Consider the following 20,584-nt stretch of genomic DNA (forward strand, 5'->3'; position numbering starts at 1 on the left):
CACACACACACACACACACACACAGCGTCAGGTAATAGGCAGCACCTGGTCCAGCAGTTCTCTGGTCTCAGCTGAACGGCTGCAGAGCTTCAAACTGGGACCACTTGGAGCCACACTGCAGACAGCACACACTCTCAGTATCCCTAGATTTTCTGGACAGAGTGTGTTTTGAAATACCAACAGCCTGTTTATTAGCTTTGTTCATTTTATTGATTTTTGTATGCCCTTATTTAAAGGAGATTTACACTGAAATGCTGTGTGGTCAATGCTTTGGAAATTATTACAACCTCAACTTCAACAACATCCAAGAAATAAAGATGCTAATGACACTTTATTACTGCACTTACATAACCTGTTTTAATTATATTGGTCTCAGGAGAGCTCAGCGTGTGTAAACATGGATTATATTCAGTGAGAATGTTCTCATTTTAAACAACCCAGGACATACAGGATAAACTCCTCTTCAGATTGTCTTTTATGATTGACTCTCATCCACTTGTCGGGTCCAGTTCACTCTTTTGTTTGTTTGTTTTTTCAAGTCATTTTTGGGAGTTTTTCTGCCTTTATTTGATCAGCAGAAGAGACAGGAAATGTGGGAGAGAGAGAGAGAGAGAGAGAGAGAGAGAGAGAGAGAGAGAGAGAGAGAGAGAGAGAGAGGGGACTTTAGCCAGAGATGTTTTATAGAGGAGACACGCCACTCAATCGCATCCTCAATACAACTCTATGGGGAATGCCCGTAACGGCAAAGACGGCGGTTATCCCGCCCTCCAGCTAGAAAGCCAATCGTCTGCTTTTAACAGCCAAATCGGGAATCATATTTCAGCCAGTCGTGTGGTTCCACTGATATAAGGGTCTGTTTTACTTCTACTGTGCATGTGGTGATGTAAGTGGTGACACATGCGTAGTAGAAGTATTTTGGTCGGGAAAAACGCTTTTTAAACCTTATTAAACTGTTTTTATGTCCCGGTGACCTGTATAAGTGCCCTCCCCATTCATTCAGATAGGAGCCTGGTCTTGTTAGTCCGAAATAGCTGCCTGGAAGTATTGCCAAGATGGCGGCCTATAAAGACTTTGCTTTAGCCTTTGCATATGGTGCGTGTGCTCCACCAGGTGAGCTAACCGATGCCCCCACTCCAGAAAAATTATATCGTTACTTGTAATGTGATGTAATCAGGGCCCTTGAGGTCATGTCATCAGTATTTTGGGGCAAGTGTATGTATGTGTAACTTTCAATTTTCGTGATGATTTTATTTTGAAATGTAGACATTTACTCCAATATTTCATAACCTGTGGTGTCAGGTTTTGGTCTGTCTGTCTGTCTGTTTGGTCCGTGTATCTGCGTGTTTTAGTCTAGCAATCGTCTGTCTCTGGTGTTTGGTATCGTGCTTTGTTTCCTCTTGTCCTGATTGTCCGGTTCCCCGCCATGTGTTGTAGCGCCATCATTGTATTATGTCGATTGTTTCTGCCTGTTCTTTGTGTTGTTTTCTGCTCTGTTGGATGTTGAATTACTATACGTGTTTGGACTCTCGCCTGCTACATCTACATAGAAGCCTGGCTTTCTATATTGTTGGAATAAACACTATGAACTGCATCCGCTCCTTTTGGGGTCTTGCGTTTGGGCCCAAATCCTTGTTTTTCTGCCTCTGCACTTGGCGATCTTGACATGTGGTGTAAATGGCATTACATACCATGGTTTTCTAATTCCTGTTGCAAATGGTTGTCAGAGTGTAGCAAAGAGGAAGTGAAAACCAAGTGGCAATTATGGAGAGAAAATATTGTGATTTGATTTGCCCACCAGCACAGCATGAGATCATCACTGACATGCCAAGGATTTATAGCAAATGGTCGTACAGTTAAATTTGTTGGAAAAGGCTTTGAGAGAGAACAGAGCCGAAACGAGAATTGTGCTGAGAACTCATTCCTCCTTAATAAACATACATGAACATTAAATCCTGTTAAATAAATAATACCAAAAGAAACACATAAGCAGGAGGTTGGGGTGACAGAGAGAGCTGTGACAGCAAACCGTGTTGGCTTCAGCGAGCAATAGTGATAAAGTAGCCGGTAATGTCTGTGTGCACTTGCATGAGAAGGATGGGATGTTACTAACCACTGGGGCTGAACGATTAATCGTTTTCAAATCAAAATTGCGATTTGAAAGAATGCGATTAGCTAATCGTGAAGACGGCGATTAAAATGTAGGTTAATTATACAGCGCATCTGACCCCGTTTTGAACAGTCGTGCAGTTACAAATTCATTCCGTTGTCGTGCTTGTGCGACAGACTTGCTAACCAATCACAAGCGCCATGCGCCTCCTGTTATAGTCCCACTCAATCAGTGCGAGGACACGTGAGGAGCGTGTACATTTTACAACAAACAAACGAAACTGGAGAAAAACATGGGATCATGGCGTCACGCGAACCGACACAGGCAACGGCTGTGCCGCGGCGTCAACTCACACTGAAGTGTTTCAGCAGCGGAGCGTTTAGCTGCCCGGCGTTGTTGACGCACTGTTAATTAGTCATTCTGTGCAACTTCAACTACGGATAACAGCTCTCTGCGTAGGCTACATATCCCACATGGAGCATTTCAGAATAAGAGCGTGTTGCCTGCCTGATTTTGCTGACTTGTTGAGATTTTGTGAATTTATTCAGCTGTCCTTGTTTTTTGTGCTTCTATCATGATTAGGTAGGCTACGTAGTTAAATTATTTCTTTTTTTGTCTTTTTTGTTGATATATGATCGTTATGCACAGCAGCTAGCTTGGTACAGAACTCAACAGTTAGCGCTGTTACCACGTTGGATATATGAGGAGATGTTAAGGTAGAGCTCACCGTCTGATTGGGTGGTGACGCTGACTGTCTCTGAGGCGGCGCCTGGTCCGTAGCGGTTAATCGCCAAAACTCGAACTGTGTACTCTGTGAATTTATTGAGGCCGTCCATCTTGTAGTTGAGTCCGTTCACCTCCACACTCTGAACACAAGCACAGAGGAGTGATTACACTTCATTCTATCAGAGTAACGAACACTTGGGGGTTTCACTCCCTACATTTACAAGCTGATGGCCAGAAATAAAGCATTTCACTCAGTAACATGACATCAGTGGAAATTATGTTGAATCCAGCAGTATGTGTATAATGTTTGTTTCTTGAATTGGACTGACAAAAAGGGCTGTGATTTGTGACATAAATTATATTCAGTGGTTTATTAAACTCCACATAAAGACTGGATTTCTGACAAGCGGTGCTATGGCAGTGATGGTGCAGACCTGTTCCTTGCCAGACGGGCTCTCGGTCCACAGCAGTCTGTAGCCCAGCACCGGGCCGTTTGGTTGGCTGGGAGGCTCCCAGCTCACCTGGACTGAGGTGGGAGACAGAGCCTCAGCCTGGAGAGACTCCACTCTGCTGGGAACCTGGACTGTAGAAAAACACAGAAACAACATATTGCTCAAACACACTCACAAATGCACACACTACTACTACTACTACAAGTACTACTCTGTAATCACTACTGATACTATAAAACTTTGTTCAGCTACATCTACTACCATGACTACAGTGATGGTCTCTGACCATTTGAAGGTCCCACAATTCTCATGACTCCAGCAATTACAGAATATTAGATCTGAGTCACATTACATCACAGAGTGAGGCGACTTTGTCAGTGTCTGTATGCATCAAACTAAGACCCTGTAGGTAGAGTCGCTTCTAGTGTAATGTTGTGATGTGCCGTTGAAGTCAGGAGAGGTCGTATACAGAGCAGTGAAAAAGAGATCATCCAGTGCAATGGGTCAAGCACAGGACTTTGACCCAGGATGTCGCTGTTTGTTTCCCGTGTGGAGTCAACGCACAAAATGTAATTAAAATCTTTTCCTAAACCTAACAAAGTAGTCATAGTTTGACAGAGGGCCACTGGAGTGAGACCAGGTTTACTTCTTTTTACCCAAACCTAACTAAGTAGTTTTGATGCTTGTTCGAGGCCTTTCAGTCAGGGTTTAGAAGGCATCATAGCACTGAGACAGCACTGGTGAAAGTTACAAATGATATGCTGATTGCATCAGACAACTGACTTGTCTTGCTAGATCCAAGCGCTGCTTTTGATACCAATTACCACCATATACTACTACAGAGACTGGAAAATTTTATTGGCATCAATGGATTGGCCCTCAGTTGGTTTAGGTCCTATTTATGCGGTTGGTCCCAATTTGTATATGTGAACAATGATTCTTCCATGCATACCAGCGTTGACCATGCAGTACCACAAGGTTCGGGGCTCGGACCAATCCTTTTTACTCTAAATTCAATTCAATTCAATTCAATTCAATTTTATTTATATAGCGCCAAATCACAACAACAGTTATCTCACAGCGCTTTTCATAAAAGAGCAGGTCTAGACCGTACTCTATGATGCTATTTACAGAAGCCCAACAGTTCCCACCAAGAGCAAGCACTAGGCGACAGAGGCAAGGAAAAACTTCCTTTTAAGAGGCAGAAACCTCGAGCAGAACCATGGCTCAAGGTGGGCGGCCATCTGCCTCGACCGGTTGGGGGTGAAGGAGAGAGAGAGAGAGAGAGAGAGAGAGAGGGATGTAAGGAGAGAGAGAGGGGAGGGAGGCAGCCTACACAATATAAATATGTAAATATGCTTCCTCTCGGTAGAATTATAAGGAACCATGCCATAAACTTTCATTGCTATGCTGATGATACTCAGCTATATGTAGCAATCAGGCCGGGTGATTCAAATCAGTTAGCCAAACTTCAAGTGTGCATACAAGATGTCAAAGCCTGGATGACCTGTAATTTCCTCATGCTGAACTCAGACAAAACTGAAGTTATTTTACTTGGGCCCAAACAACTTTGAGATATATTGTCCAACGACATTGCTACTATGGATGGCATCACCCTGGCCCCCAGTACCACCGTGAGGAACCTGGGAGTTATTTTCGATCAGGAAATGTCCTTCAATCTGCAATTTAAGCAAATTTCAAGAGCTGCCTACTTTTTTTACTCATTTGTGTAACATTGCTAAAATCAGGAACATCCAGTCTCAAAACGCTTTTATTGTAATTCTTTTCTAGCGGGCAGCCAAAACTTAGACTAAAGACTTGATGCCTAACCCAACTGTCAACGTTAACCACGTGTGATGTAATGTTTCTCAAAAAGCTTCCAAAATTTTCACATCAGGAATCGTCTGATGATGTTGCTTATCTTCAAAAATTATTTCCTACCAAAAAAATAATGCAAAAAATTGGGGCTTGTTTCAGAATCAGGGTTGTCTTAAATGTACACAATACACAAAACAAAGACAGCGAAAATGTGTGTTGGTGAGTGAGTGTGTGTGCGCCTGTGTCTTACTGTCAGGTTTGGTGGTGATCCTCAGGGGGGCGGAGCTCTCTCCTGGCCCCACGTCATTGTAAGCAATGACCCTGAAGCTGTAGCTCTCCTCTGGTTTCAGGTTGGAGACTGTCAGCTCCAAAGACTCTGGCTCCGACACGTTCACTGATCGCTCCCTGACACAGTGAAACACAGTGTCATACACTGAACTGTTTTCATTACAAATATAACACACACATAACAAAGAACATTTTTCAAGTTTACTAATAATATTATCATCATCACAGCATTTTTTACTAACATTCATTTTATTAACTAGCTATTTTTGTATTTTGTTTTGTTTCATTATGAAAATCTGAAAAATTCTGAGTTGATAACTTTTAAATTGCACTGCAGTACAGATAATGGGAGCTGTAACCAGATTTAATCTGTGTAATCCCTCTATGACTGCAGCTAATCCTCAGATTACAGCACCTCTGCAGCCTCTCAGTCCTCAACTAATGACCAAATCACTGAAGAGACAACTGCAAAGATTAAAATGTTTCCACTGCACCATCAAATACATACTGTGGCTTTTTCTGCACAGTTCACTGTAAAGAAGCTGGCAGTGAAAAGGAATAGTTTTATACTAAATATTTTTTTAAAGAATTAAAAGAATTATGTTCCTATATATTAAAGAATCTTTATCACATTGATTTTGCTGCAATTTCTTGTCTTGATTTTATGGAGTGAGAAACACAACAGAACATCAGACACAAGCAGAGTTAGGTTTCCAGATTGTAACTGATCCTTCATTTAGGGGGGAGGATGAAAACTGTACCGCTGCCAGGGAGTCAAAGAGTACAGTTTAACAAGCGATCTGCTGACAAGAACGTTTAACGTGCACGTCTGTTCTGCTCATTTCAATTCTACATTACCGTCAGTCTCACTTGTACTCTGTGTTTAGTGCCAATTAGCAAATTTTATCATGTTAGCACACTATGGGAACATGGTAAACAGTAAAACTGCTAATTAAATGCCAATGTTAAGATTCTTCCTTTTGTTATTCAGCATCAGCAGCTATGTACGCTGGTGAGGTGGCTTTCCAAAGCATGAGAAATGGAGATCCATCATCTCGCCCTCCAAACGGCGACTTGACAGTGCGCAGCAGCATTCTGCACAGCTGCTCTGAGATGCAGTCACTCTGGATTTAACATCGTTGTTGTGTGTCGCATTGTGAGTGGTGCAAAAGACACCTTGAAATTTGATTTGAGCTTTACATTTCATGTTGTTGTTTTGTTTTTTTTGCTGTCCAGGCTTTCTATAATCAATCTGGCTATGCCTTAAAAAAACATATTTGGACTATCATTCTGAACAAGGCCTAAGAGTCTTTTGACAGTTGGGACAGAGCTCAAACTTGGCAACCCCATAATAGATTGTAATATCTTAAGGGACCTTTAATGGGTAAAACCCTTTAACACTGATTGATTGTGGTGAAAGGAAATGGACTATTCTTGATCAACAGACCCTTGCAATGAGTTTGAGATAAGGTTTTCCAGCATATATTACACTGTTGGACTGTCAGATGTCTTTAAAGTTGAGGAAATACCAGACTTTTAAGGTTTCAGTTGTATCCTCTGGTTTATACCAGCATTATTTTTATGACAAGCTGTTCTTTTTAAAAATGACCCAAAAGATGGGAGTCTTCTCCTTTAATACATTAATTACATGTTCATATTCATCTCACTATGCCTAGTACTAGCAGTCTGTGACAGTTGGTTGTAAAAGGTTAATAAATTACAATGAATTATTGGGTTGACAGGTTTGAGCTCTCTCCTAACTCTACTGTCAAAAAAACCCAGACAACTCTTGTGTTTTCACCTCAATTAAAGATTAATGTCTTTTTATGGTATTAATGAATGAATGACTTTCACTATTTTTTCTTTTCTCTTTAAAAATTGTGGAAAACCTTTTAAAATTTAAAACAATGCTTTATACCTTTCTATTTCACAATCCATGAATCAATCTGTTAATCATCCCACTTAAAACCCTGTTAAAATACTGTTGTTCAATAAATTCTTCTAACTTCTAACTACTTCATAAACTTTTAGGGACATTTTGTCAGAGGTTACCACGATCCTCTGCAGACAGTTAATTTTCACGACAAATATCATGCCACTCCAGTAAGTTGTCAAGATGTCTGTCTCTGGACCAAAGTGTGGTGCTGACAAACTGACAGAGCAACAAATCAACCAAAATCTGCAGCAGCAGTAGAGACACAAAGGTTACCGATAAATACTAAAGGAGAGTGGAGTTCTCAGGGTTTATGAATCAATATTGTCCTCCGAGCTCTGAGAGAGACCTAGTAGGACGTCGAGTTAACCAGCAGGTCTGTTCCTGTCACACAGTGTAAATTCTCTTTGCCCTTCAAAGGCCACAGTCAGAGGTCATTCAGTCCATTCAAAAACAAATAATCCACAGGCAGCAAGAGACAATTCTTTCTCTGCTTGAATTTTTACTCAGTCATTCTGAGTCTTCTCATTTTCTCTCCATTTGAGAGTAGGATGGGCGGAATGTCTTTCACTCGTTCAGCTCTTATCTCTCTCTTTACCCTCCTGCCTTTCTGTATTATGTATAGGACCTGAGTGACACCTTTTCTAGTTAGCAAATATTAGCATGCTAACACGCTAAACTAAGATGCATGCAGTTGTCATTGTCACTGTTGTTGAAGCGCTGCTAGCATGGCAGTAGACTCTTAGTCTTGTTTTACATTCAGTGGCAATGCTTTTAAAATTCTGCCATTTTACGCTCTCTGCACATGACAACTACAGTATGGGTGAAGGTAGGCAAAGGTTGTGGTTATGAAAGTAAGTTAGTTGCAAGTCTGTAACAGGATGCAAACTCAGGTCTCTTGCAGAAAAGTCAGATGCTACTTGCCCATCCACCATCCCGACCTCCAGACCTATTCTCTTTGCCTCACGTCATATAGGCTGAAGCAGATGGTCTATTCCGTAGTTACAAAAGATTTGGCGAAAGAATAAAGAAATACAGACGAAGAATTTGGGGTTTTTTTGCATGGACAAATAACAAGCTGGGACTGTTACTGAATGTAACACGGAGTGTGGCAGCGGAAAACAGACTGGGAGTTCTCGCAAAGCAAATGGCGACATGCACAGTGCAAGTGTACGCATAAGTGTAATTTGTACGGTACAAAATATTTTGCTTTGCATGACTTATGAGATCCAATCATAGAGCCAAACATGAGCGTCTGCATCATCGTTTGCTCCTGTTCTGAAAACTCTGTTTTGAACTTAATCAGATAGAAAATCTACCTTAAAAGCAGATAAAATACATGATATCCATGTCTGTGTTCTGTTTTATTCAGTGCTATGTTTTTATATAAATAGAAATCCAAATCATTTCAAACAGCATAAAACATATTTTGCCAAAAGCCCCTAAATAGAGAGTGAAAACAAATTCTTTGTGCTTTCGTTCTTTTCCCATTTTTCTCTCTTGATCTTTTTTCCTATTTATTTATTCCATAGTCAATATATTTCCTGGAAGTCATTATAACTGACAAAACATTTCATCCTCAATCGCCCTTCTTCCTGTAATCATATTGTTTTCCCTCACAGTCGCTCTCCCTCACTCCTCTCTCTTTTTCTGCAAGTTATTAGTGATGAAAAAGGCCATCTCTTTATTTTTTTCTCTAAGTCATTACAACTGCCAAAACCTCTGCCTCTGTTCTTTCTGTAAGTCATTAAGACTGACAGAATCTCTGTTGTATTGTTTCATGATGAAACTTCAGTGGCTCTTTTGTCCAGTGTACCGTTCACAGCCCTAAAGCACTGCAGGCTGGTTAGTCCCTGAGGTAACAAAGCTTAAAAGCCTGGATGTGAAAGCCTTCAGCTGGAGCCCGACTGTCAGAGGTTACCATTTAACATCAGCGGGGGACTCGCTACATGTCACCCAGAGATTTTTCTAGTAAACATTCAATGCTACTGTGAGCAGCAGAGCTGTGATCAAAGGTAAAAAGTATTGTCTTTGACATTCTGTTAGTATACAACTCTGCACCACCAGTCCTTTGTCCCTTTATAAGTCAACAACATTGAACTACAGTACAGTAGCATGGTTCACACTACCTTGTTACCCAGGCTAGCGGTGGGGCTCTATGGATGGCAATCTGTCAGTCAGTCTGTCAGTTGAGAGGCCTGTCAGTCTACCATTTTGGTCCAGACTGAAATATCGCAGCAACTTTTGGATGGATTGTCATTTAAGCTTGTGGAGACAGTAATGTTCCACAGAGGATGACACTTTGGTTTATGGGCAAATGTCTGCAAAACAAATGACATTCCTCTGCTAATTTTAGCATGCTAAAACACTAAACTAAAGTGGTGAACATGTAGAACATTCCCTGATCAATAGCTGGATGTAAGCACGTCATTTCCAAGATCAAGAATCAACTTAACGCTCAACAATAATGTAAACTAATGCAGAGTGATCAGTAAAGTTGGGAAATTTTCCAAAATGCAATTAAAACAAAAATCTGGGATTTGTTAATTAATATCAACCTTTATTTAACTGACATAAATACAAAGAATAGATTTTTTTAAATAATTTTACTGACCAATTGTATTTTGTAAAACTAATTTTGAATTTCATACACACTCAAAAAAAGTTGGGACAGAGGCATGTCTACCATTGTGTTATATCACCTTTTAATAACACTTTCTAATCGTTTGGGAATTGTGCAAGTTTTGCAATTGGAATTTCTGTCCATTCTTGTTTGATACAAAACTTCTGCTACTCAACTGTCTTTGGCCGCTGTTGTCACGCACTCTGTTTCTACCAAGCCACACTGCCATAGCCCATGCAAAATGAGGAAGAAACAATGCCTTGATGGCAACATGTCTCTCTAAAATCATCAGTGGTACCTTCCCACACATGCAAATCACCCATGCCTAAATGTGGACTCATCTGACCACAGAACACAGTTCCACTGTCTTTCGGTGTATCTGAAATGACCTCGTGCCCAGAGAACTCAAGGGCGTTTAAGCATGCAATTGATGGCTTCCTCCTTGCTTAATACAGTTTCAGGTTGCATTTCTGGAAGCAGCAGCAAATTGTTTTTAGTGACAACAATTTTCTGAAGTACACCTGAACCCATGTGACTACATTTGTGGTGACGGGGCAGTGGATAAGACACATGTCTTTGGTGCGAGATAACCGGGTTCAATCCCCTACTGTGAAACATCCTCCAATGTGTCCCAAGACATTTAACCCCTCTTTGCTCCAGAGGCATGCGACCTCTGACATATATAGCAATTGCAATTCGCTTTGGATAAAAGCGACAGCTAAATGAGTAAATGTAATGTAAGTATGACGACATCTTAGGCAATGCCGACTGAGGTCTCAAAGGTCACGCACGTTCAACAGTGGTCTCCGACCTTGCCCTATACGCACGGAGATGTTTCCAAATGACCTGAATCTTTTTATAATATTATGTACTGTTGATTTTGACCTAAATTCTCTGCAATCTTGCATTGAAAAAGTTTCCCTTTGAACTGACTTCAACTGAATTTTCTCACAGTTTTTGGCACAAAAGGGTGAGCCACAACCCATCCTAACTTGCAAAGATGCAATTTTTATATCCGATCATGATACCTCACCTGTTATCAATTAGCCTGCTTATTGTGAAGTCTTCCAAACTGATGTTATTTGAATATTCTGTGGACATTTCAGTCTTATTTTAACTCTGTCCCATCTTTTGTTGAGTGTGCTGCAGGCATGAAATTCTAACTTTGTTTATATTTACAAAATACAATTACGCTGGTCAGTAACTATTTTCTTTGTACTTTTTCCCGTTAAATAAAGGTTCACATGAATGAACAAATCACAGATTTTTTCTGGAAATGGGGTTTATAGAAAACACAACTAAATAAAATGTCTGTCGAGATTCTCAGTCATCAAGTTTTTCAAGGAGGGTTAAATCCAGGGCAACTGGTCTTGGTTGAAGATACTGGAAGACATTTTCCAAGAGGCTTCTTCAGTTCTGACTGACTGGCACGTAGTCCCAGCAATTTAACCTTGGTGGGGTCGTTATCAACGTAGTGGATACCGCTTGGTTCGTTAATGCTCCTGGCTGTAATTTCGTTGGCTTCACATGAGGGCAAGTCTGAACGACTGTTGTTGGTGTAAAGGATTAAAAATGTGTTCACAGTTAGGCATAAGAGTTGTTAAAAAGTAATTGAATTAGTACAGTTCATTATACTACTACTTTATTGCTACAATAAACAATGTGTTAAAAAAAAAGACACCCATATAATTTTTTCCATGATATTGTGTATTAAATAGTTACTAAAAGGCCAATTTCATTGTATTGTACTGGTTACTGTTGGCCCTGCGATGGACTGGCGACCTGTCCAGGGTGTACCCCGCCTTTCGCCCAATGTAAGCTGGGATTGGCTCCAGCCCCTTGCGACCCTGTACGCAGGATAAGCGGTTGACGAAGGATGGATGGTTTTCCGGGAAAGAGCAATAAGCAAATGTATCAAGACAGTGCCTGGCCTGCTGTAGCCTATACCTGGGATATTTGTGGTCTGATAATGCCCAAATGATTACGCAGGCTACAGGCTGTAGCAGAAATCATTACAATGTCTGGTAGAATTAAATTTTTTGAGTCGCTTGCTTACTCACAGCGCGTTTCTCTGTTTGGTTGTGTTTTCTCTATTTGCAGCGTGTTTTCTAAATGCTGGGCACATGTTGAAATAACAAAGACGTTTTCTTAATTTCCATGTGTTTTCTTAAGCTGCAGTGCACTGAGCTCTCAGGACCATTGTAGATGTACCTAATGTACAGAAATGAATATAAGGGTCATCCAGATATGGTCATCAAAATATAACAAAAATATGTAAAGTTTGCATAATTTGATGTTTTTGGTTCTCTTTGCTCTACCTCTGACTAAACACTATGGTTCTGAGGTCCCTGGAGAAGTCAATGCTGTGGGTCCTGTGGTCCAGCATGTACCTTTGGATACTTTCATCATCCTGAGTTCATGTCCCTTCAGGGGCCAACACCACAGACTAATGTAAAACACTGCAGTTTGTGTGTGGTTTTAGAGGTCAACAACATGGGTTAAAGTACCTGGGGTCAGGTATACAATCGACAACATGGGTTTACTAACCATTGTAGCTTAAAAAACAAAACCATATCTCATTTTTTAGACTTCTCACATGGGCCTGTGCATTCATAAACCAAGTCCATAAAACATTCTGGAGAAGGCACCGTGGTTATTTAATCTTATAGCAGTGGTCCCTAAACCTTTTGGCTTATGATACCCTGAAACAACGGTAACTTTACATATTACCTCTCGTCACAGGTTGCATATGTCTTTTGAATACTACACAAGATTGCAGATTCTTCATTCTCTGATCATTATTTAATTTGAATTATATTTAAGGCCCTAAAAAGCAAAATGATCTAGTTATTCACTAGAAAAATTCTGAAAAAAGTAAACATAAGTTTGTGGGATATCTTAACCTCCAGGTTGGGAACCATTGCCTAAGAGGAGGGATAGGAATCTGAAAGTCCGTCTTACCTCTCGACTCCATCCTGGGAGTAATAAATGCCATAGGTCTGCACAGCTCCTCTGGTCTCCTCTGGGGGACGCCAGCTGAGTCGGACAAATCGGCTGGACACTAGGACAGGGACCAGGTCGCGGGGGGCAGAGGGGAGGGCAACGCCTGGGCTGGGGGACACTGGTGGGGGATCAGAGGAGGAGGAGTAAGTCAAGGGGGTGCCAGAAGGGGCAGGAGGAGCAGAGGGAGGACGAGGAGGAGTCGGTGTGAAGGCAGGTCTATACTGAGTGGGCGTGGCCTCTGTTAACAATTCATCCAGGGGAAAGGGAAGGAGGAAGGACGGGAGAAAAAGCAGGGACCGGGACAGGGTTGAGGGGTGGAGGGCGGGTGCAGGAGGGGAGCAAAGAAGGCGGAGGAAAGAAAAATGAAAGGAGCACATGACAGATGAGATGAGCAGATAAGGAAGAGACGTGGAAGAGACAAGAAGGAAGAAAAGGAGGAAGAAGAGTGGTAAAGAAGATCACAGGCAAGAAAAGCGGCAGAGCATCTGAAGAGTCATCAATCAACAGATATCAGTCATCTCAATGTAAAGACTAAGAATCCTCTGATCTTATCAATGAGCCCCCCCGCTGGATTCATGCAGACATTTCAAATAGATGTACTTCAAAATTAGGATTTTGTTCCTTTGAATTCATATACAGGGTTTTGGGTTTTTTTGACTAGTTGTATAGTGGAGTTGTATAGACTCATGTTTAAATGGTAGAGGTAGAATGTAAGCAATCCCTCAGTAAGTGACAAGACAAAAATGTGAGACACATACTGCTATTACTACTACTACTACGCTCCATATACTTAAGGTTTGAACCAAAATTAAAGCTGGAGTAGGCAACGTTGGAGAAACCAGAAAGAGATAGCTAGACTGTTAATGTGTCCAACTGAAAACATCCCACTGCCTCCCTTCAGGCCTCCCTCCAAAGCCACTCCCCTAAACACAAACCTAAAAAAATATTCTTCTGAAATAAATTGCTTACCCCAGTTTTAACCAGCAATCTGTATCTGGATATTTCATCTGGATAATGACATCTGATAACTGAAAATACCAGGCGTAACCTTTCCAGCTACACCTGGTATTTATTAGTGTTTTTGTTATCTCGAGCCTGCATTGCGATAAGATCTTGATATGCAAATTAGCAGGGCTGGCTGACACATGCAGAAGCATCGCTTTGAGAGACTCCTGAGGGACTGATTCAATATGCAAGGCAAGGGTCATATGACGGACGGAGAAAGCTGAACTTCAAAACCATATGTGGTTCTTATAACTTGGTGACATCGGGACTACTTTTGCAAGACCAGTTGGAAAACTACTGTTTACCATCAACACACCTACACTGAAGGTTAAATAAAAGTTGATGGTGCAATGCAGCCAACAAGCTACGATAGTTCTCTCCATTCCCTCAAAGGTTAGCACTGTCAAGACCGCTAGTTCACCAGAGATGAACTTGCTGCTGTAGGTGGATCCACTGAGGGCTGGGATTTCTTTGGAATGAACTGATTTTGCGGCGGTATTTTACCAGTTTAGATTCTGGTGTGACCATGCCTTTACTGTAAGAAGGTAATCAGAAACAGAGCATGCAAACACCAGCGCTAGCTCGGCTACCCCCGTCAGTGACCATTTTCTTGCACATTGTGGATGCCCCTCGGGTCTCCAGACAGTCTCTATTTTTCCGTTGTGGATGAGTTTGTCTTTGGCAGCTTGAGGTGAACTTTCAACTTGTTGGGGTGGATCTTAAGAATGTGACCAAACTGTGCAGATGCATTAACAGGCTTTGTGTTGTTCCTGATCCACATAAGATACAGAGATCAAGATGATTGGGTCATTTGTCTTGACTACACATCACATCTTCTAATTATGAAAAATTAAATACACAAGCAGCTCCAGGTCACAGGAATGACGTGTTTTGGATGAAAATGTTTTCCTGAATGTGTATTTGTTTCTAGTGCTTGAAACACTGAAAAAGAATGAAAATGAGAGCAAAGTGAAAAATGGAAATCCCTCTTGAGGTGCTGGTTGGTTACTACTCAAACCTGTTTAATGGTTGCTCACATTTTTTCACAGTTTTGATGATCACCTTCTGTATTCAGAATAATATGAAAGTTGTTTTGAAAGATTTCAGTTTCAACCTCCATTTTACAATTTACATGACAAACACCTTCAAGTCTGCGCCATAAACTTCTTGTTCTTGCTGTCCACACTTTGACTAGAAAAGATCGTAACAACAAATTGCTGTGGCGCTACACAGTTGTTGAATTGGTAAAATGTTCCTGTTTCTACTGGTTTTATTTTCCCACCTGCCTACTTCCCTTCCATGGGCTTCATTAAGAACTGCTTTGACAGATGTGATTGACAGTGCATACAACCAACAAGAGTAAAGCTTTGAAGAGGCTCATGAGACAGTCAGCAAAGTGTAGGTCTTTCTCAATTATGAGTACACCAAGTTTGAACTTGTGTTCTTGGGAGTTCCAACTAGTAAATTTAAACTTGCAAGAATGTGTAATTTGCCACTGGGACAACAGCATAATTACAAACAAATCTGTTCGCCTGTTATTATCACTGTATTGTGTGTTACAATAAAACTAAGAGCTAAGTTTATCTTCCCAAAAATAAAATATCTTATGTTTGTTACTCTAAAGAGACATCAGGGTAAAAAAAAAAGAACAGTGACAGTGATCACTGCGATGGCCATTCATTCCCTGCTAGCAGGTCCTCACATCCCCGAAAACAATTTTTCAAGTAGGCATTATTTTTAATAAACTGACCTCATAATTGAAATCTCCACCAAAAAATCTCAAAAGCCAAAGTCCTTAAAGGGAAGCCTTGCCACTCGGCAGCCATCTTGGTAATGCCTCTGGGCAGCTATTTCGGACTAACAAGACCAGGCTCCTATCTGAATGAATGGGGAGAGAGCCAGAGCTGCAAATTCACTGGTCACATAAACATTAAATGACTCACCAGTAAAATCTGATAAAAATCGCTGAAAACTTTGACGACTTTGCCACGAAATAAGGTTTAAAAAGCATTTTTCCCGACTGGTTATACTTCTACTACGCATGCATAGTAGAACAATAACAGACCCTTACGTCAGTGGAACCACACGATTGGCTGAAATATGTTTCCCGCCTCGGCTGTTAAAAGCAGCCGATAGGCTTCCTAGCGAGAGGGTCAGGATAACGGCCATATTTGGCATTATGGGCTTTCCTTAGAGAGTTGTGTTGAGGATTCTTAAAGTGGCATGTCTCCTCTGTAAAACAGCTTTGGTTTGGCCCATATCCTCCACCATGACTGCCAGTTGATAAGAAATGCATGATGGGATCTTTGTCTACCCCTAAGTTGCCGTACTGTGTGGAGCAAAACACTTCCAGGTAGTTGGACTGTTCTTGGTAAATGAACTGCAACAGTACTTGGGCAATGATTGATGCACTTTAACAAGTCCACAAGAACACAAGTACTGACAAGAACACAGACGGAGAAAGACTTTGAGATCCCTATGAGAGTGTGTGTGATGTGTGTGATCAGCAGTGTTACAGCAGCTATTGCTTTTAAGTTGCCACCAATTATACTGCTACAATCCCTAAGGCAGAGCACAGCAATAATCAATGTACCACACACACACACACGCACGCACACACACACACGCACACACACACACACACACACACACACACACACACGCACGCACACACACACACACACACACACACACACACACACACACACGCACACACATTCACACACATTCACACACAAACAACTGGGTCAGCTGTGGTGTGTGTGTGTGTGTGTGTGTGTGTGTGTGTGAGAATGTGTGTGTGTCTGAAAACTAATCATCTAAAATGAAACTGACACCATCACAACTCCTCCTCTCCTCTGGAGATGGAGGAAAACAGAAGAGGAGACCGAGGAAGTAAAAGAAGAGAAAGATAAAGAAGTGTAGAAACAAACTAGGAGAAAAGATGAGGCGCTGAAGGGTAAGAACAGAAGAAGGAGAAACTGGAAGAAAAGGCGGAGATGGAAAGAGTGTTAACACACCTCCTCTGGTGTCTATGAGATGAGATTTCGGGGTGTGAAGGGCAGATTCGTTCCTGCTCGGTGACCCGGCCAAAAAGACCAGCCGGCGCTGAGCAGTAAAGCGTCACTCAGCTGAAAATAGACGAGTATGGTAAATAATAGAGTCAGACACCACAGAAGAAGAGCTGGAAAACAATCTGAATAAGTGCTGAAAATTACACCGCAGTCTGCCCGACGACAGATGATACCTGCACGCGCACACACACAAACGCAGCCTCATGTTTTTTCCATCACTCTGTCCATTTTCTACAAGCTACTCTGCATTTATATTGTTTCTGTTGCCTGAATGATCTTTAGGGGAGTTTGGTTTCAGCCCTGAGGATTCTGCAGCAAAGAAATGTGTTTTGTTTTGAATGTGTGTGATTCCAAAAACAATGCTCTGGAGAACTATAACGTGTACCTACAATAAATGACAAAACACAAGCTATGTTTACACTGACATTCATACATACATACGTACATCCATAAATAACTGACAAATGAGTCCGCAACCATGCAACTATGTAACTGAACTTTAATACATAAAGTAATCCATCCTTTCCATTCAACTTTTGGCCCTCAACATTAAAAAACAAACTCTCATTTAGCTGCAATTTTGTCTTTTGCAAAACTTATGTGGGCTTCTAGCTTGCTAGCCACTTTACTTGACATGTATGTACCAGCTTTTCAGGTCACGCATTCTGCTTCACACTGATCCCCACCGAGACGAAAACACTGGAATATTTTCTGTAATCAATCTGGGAATTTACATTTGGGAATTTTTAATGCTGTTCATGTGCCATGTGCCTCTGTTGACAAGCAAGCTGCTGCTCTGCCTCTTGGTAACGATTGACAGGTAGTTTGACCAATGTTTGCGTGGTCGGCATGCGAGAAGGCATCATCCGGAAGACGAAGAAGCGAAGATGACGAGAGAACGAGAACAATGTTGCGCAGCTGTTTTCATGAAAGATGAGGTCAGAGCTGAGTTCAATGACTCACATGATAAAAGTCCAGTTACTAGTAATTACCAGCAACTACATCTGTGAGGTCCCTGTGATCCCGAGACGAGATTGCTGCCTCTCTCACACAAATAGGCTACGCTTTGATTGAGGGCAACAGTTATGTTTTATTTTGGTCTCTGACATGAAGTAAAAGGGTTTTTTCTTGTCTTGTTTGCTTTAGATGCAATAATAGGATTCTAGCACATTCAATATGAAGTAATTGGATCAGCTAATCTACCTTAGTGCTGAATGTACACCACTGCAGTCCATGAAAACAACTGCATGGATAGATCTAATGCTGCTGCTGTATGCTGCTCTGACAGCCAGCCAACAATAATAGCCTACTGTTGTTGCTAACTACTACTGTTGCTGATGTTGTATGCTGTTGCCACTGCCAGGAGCAACTGCACCTGCTAACTGTGGTTGCTAGCTGCTGCTGGTGCTGCTCTCTGCTAAAACCGCTGCTGTATGCTGTTGTGACAGCCAGGAGCTGCTGCCACTGCTAACCACTGCTGCACCTGCTAATGTGATTGCCACTGCTAGGAGCTACTGCCTCTGCTAACGGCTACTGCTTGCCGTTAATACAGATACTGCTGCTGTTAACTGCTGCCACTACTGGTGCTGCCAACTGCCATTAATGCTGCCGCAGCTTGGAGACTGCTGCCAACCACCCCAGATTGACTATTTAGTCTATTTACTGTATCTGAGTTGAATGCTACTGCTTCTGCTAACTGAAAGCAGGTATTATGAATACAGATAGTAGGGTCTCATTAGTTTCTGTTGTGCAAATCAAACAAGAATAACCCAAGTTAAACGAGTTTAAATATGCCAATACATATTTTATTGTCTGTAGTAGACTAAGGAGGACTTCTGATATGTAGAACAGATGCAGACTAAATCGCTCTCTTTCGCTCTTTATCATTTTGCCTGTAAATATTCTCCATATCCCTCACTCCCTCGCCCTCTTTCTCACTCTCTTTTCTAACCTCTATTTATGCAGAAGAAGACTGCTGAGCTCGTTCACTCGCTTCAGCTTCACTCTGCTTCACATTCATACTGTCTCTCTCTCTGCACTCAATTTCAGGGCTCATTTCAGCCAGCTGCTGTTAAAAACGCCTGTATTACACAAAGATACACAGACGCACACACACGCGCACACACACACACACACACACACACACACACACACACACTCCTATCTGCCCTCTAGTTTTAAATTCCTCTAAAATGGATATTTATTCCTGTAAATCTCCACCAGTGTGGGTGAGTGAGTAAAATCTGTAAATGTTGAGTGTGTGTGTGTGTGTGTGTGTGTGTCTGTGTGTGTGTGCATACTGTGTGACCTAACTGACCCGAAGGTGAAAATAGAAATGAATGCATGAAAGTTGAATAAAGGCATGTAGACCCACAGAAAAAAAGCCTATACTAGAATAGAATCAAATCCATTTGAATCAGATAGCATTTTCTTTTTCCACTTAGGTTTTGTATATTTTCTCTTTGACATTATCAAATGTCAAGTCTTGTAATATTTTACAAATCCTATGTGCAGTGCAAAACCAACAATGAATGTATCCATGAAACATGTATTGTGTGTGCCTCGCAGCTAGAAATCTTTTCTTCCTCTGAGCCACAGAGCTCCATTGTTTGTCCAGAAACTACAAACCCATCAGTGAGCCTCACTGCTGCATAGGGTGGCATGTTCCTTCATCACCATGAACACACACGCTGTAGTTCATATGGACTCAGTCCCACATACAGGACACATTCCTGCTGACCTAGCACTCACTGAAATACCAAATGACGATTGATTCGCCGCTGAAAATAGTCCCCAACAAATGCATTTCCTCCTGTTTGTTTGAGAAGAACTACAGTAAGCAGCTGTTTTGGGCAATTACTGAGGCTTTTTAAACAATAAAGATGAACAAAGGGCTACATTATTTACTTTTTATAGAGCTTAGCTAGCTGCTTCCAGGCACATCCTCTCTCTGCACTAGACGCACAAACTGATGTCCATCTTCTCCGATTCTGGGAAAGACAGAACCCAAAACAGCTCAATGTTGGACTGTTCCTTTACTGTTCCAGAGGTGATGTGAGCGTGTGCGTGTGTTTTCTAATTTGTTGTGAAAGCTCTGTCTGTAGTTTTAAACCTGCTTATGACAGTGAATGTCTGTGTTTGCAGTAATTTCGTGTGAAAGCTGAGAGTGTGTGTATACATTAATTTACCCTGAAAGCTGTGTGCGCTGTGGCTGTTGTGCAGTGACAGTTACACACTGTGTGCGCTGTGTGTGTGTGTGTGTAGTTTTCAGTAAAAGCTCTGTGGTACAGTGCAGTAATTCTCTGTGTCTTTCTGTTGTGCAATGTGCCGTTCTCTGTATCTGGAGCCCTGGTGTTATTACTGTGAAAGCAGGAAACGCAGGTCACACACTGAACCTTGAAACCATCATCAGCATGAAAAAACCCAAACACACACCGAAGTGACCTTAGAGAGCTGACCTAACAGCCTGATCAGCCTGATCAGTAGTTCTGAGTAAAAATCCAAGCTTTGAGTGTAGCTACTTTAACCTTAAAACACACCTATACTGATATTCAC

The 20,584-nt window shown here is 41.5% G+C and overlaps 1 protein-coding gene across 3 annotated transcripts in view; it reads right to left on the reverse strand.

The window, feature by feature from the left end:
• Positions 1–20,584, reverse strand: part of dcc (DCC netrin 1 receptor) — a 318,930-nt gene that overhangs the window by 104,747 nt on the left and 193,599 nt on the right. For all 3 annotated transcript variants that reach the window (XM_038733764.1, XM_038733762.1, XM_038733763.1), the window contains exons 9-12: positions 12,909–13,068; positions 5,354–5,508; positions 3,268–3,416; positions 2,835–2,973 (exon numbers count right to left, since the gene is read on the reverse strand). In XM_038733764.1, the coding sequence (XP_038589692.1) occupies positions 2,835–2,973; positions 3,268–3,416; positions 5,354–5,508; positions 12,909–13,068 (603 nt within the window). The remainder of the gene's footprint in view (positions 1–2,834; positions 2,974–3,267; positions 3,417–5,353; positions 5,509–12,908; positions 13,069–20,584) is intronic.

Source organism: Micropterus salmoides, unplaced genomic scaffold (assembly GCF_014851395.1).
Source record: "Micropterus salmoides isolate LMB-PRFRI ecotype aquatic unplaced genomic scaffold, ASM1485139v1 Ms_hic_scaffold_20, whole genome shotgun sequence".
Lineage (NCBI taxonomy): Eukaryota > Metazoa > Chordata > Actinopteri > Centrarchiformes > Centrarchidae > Micropterus > Micropterus salmoides.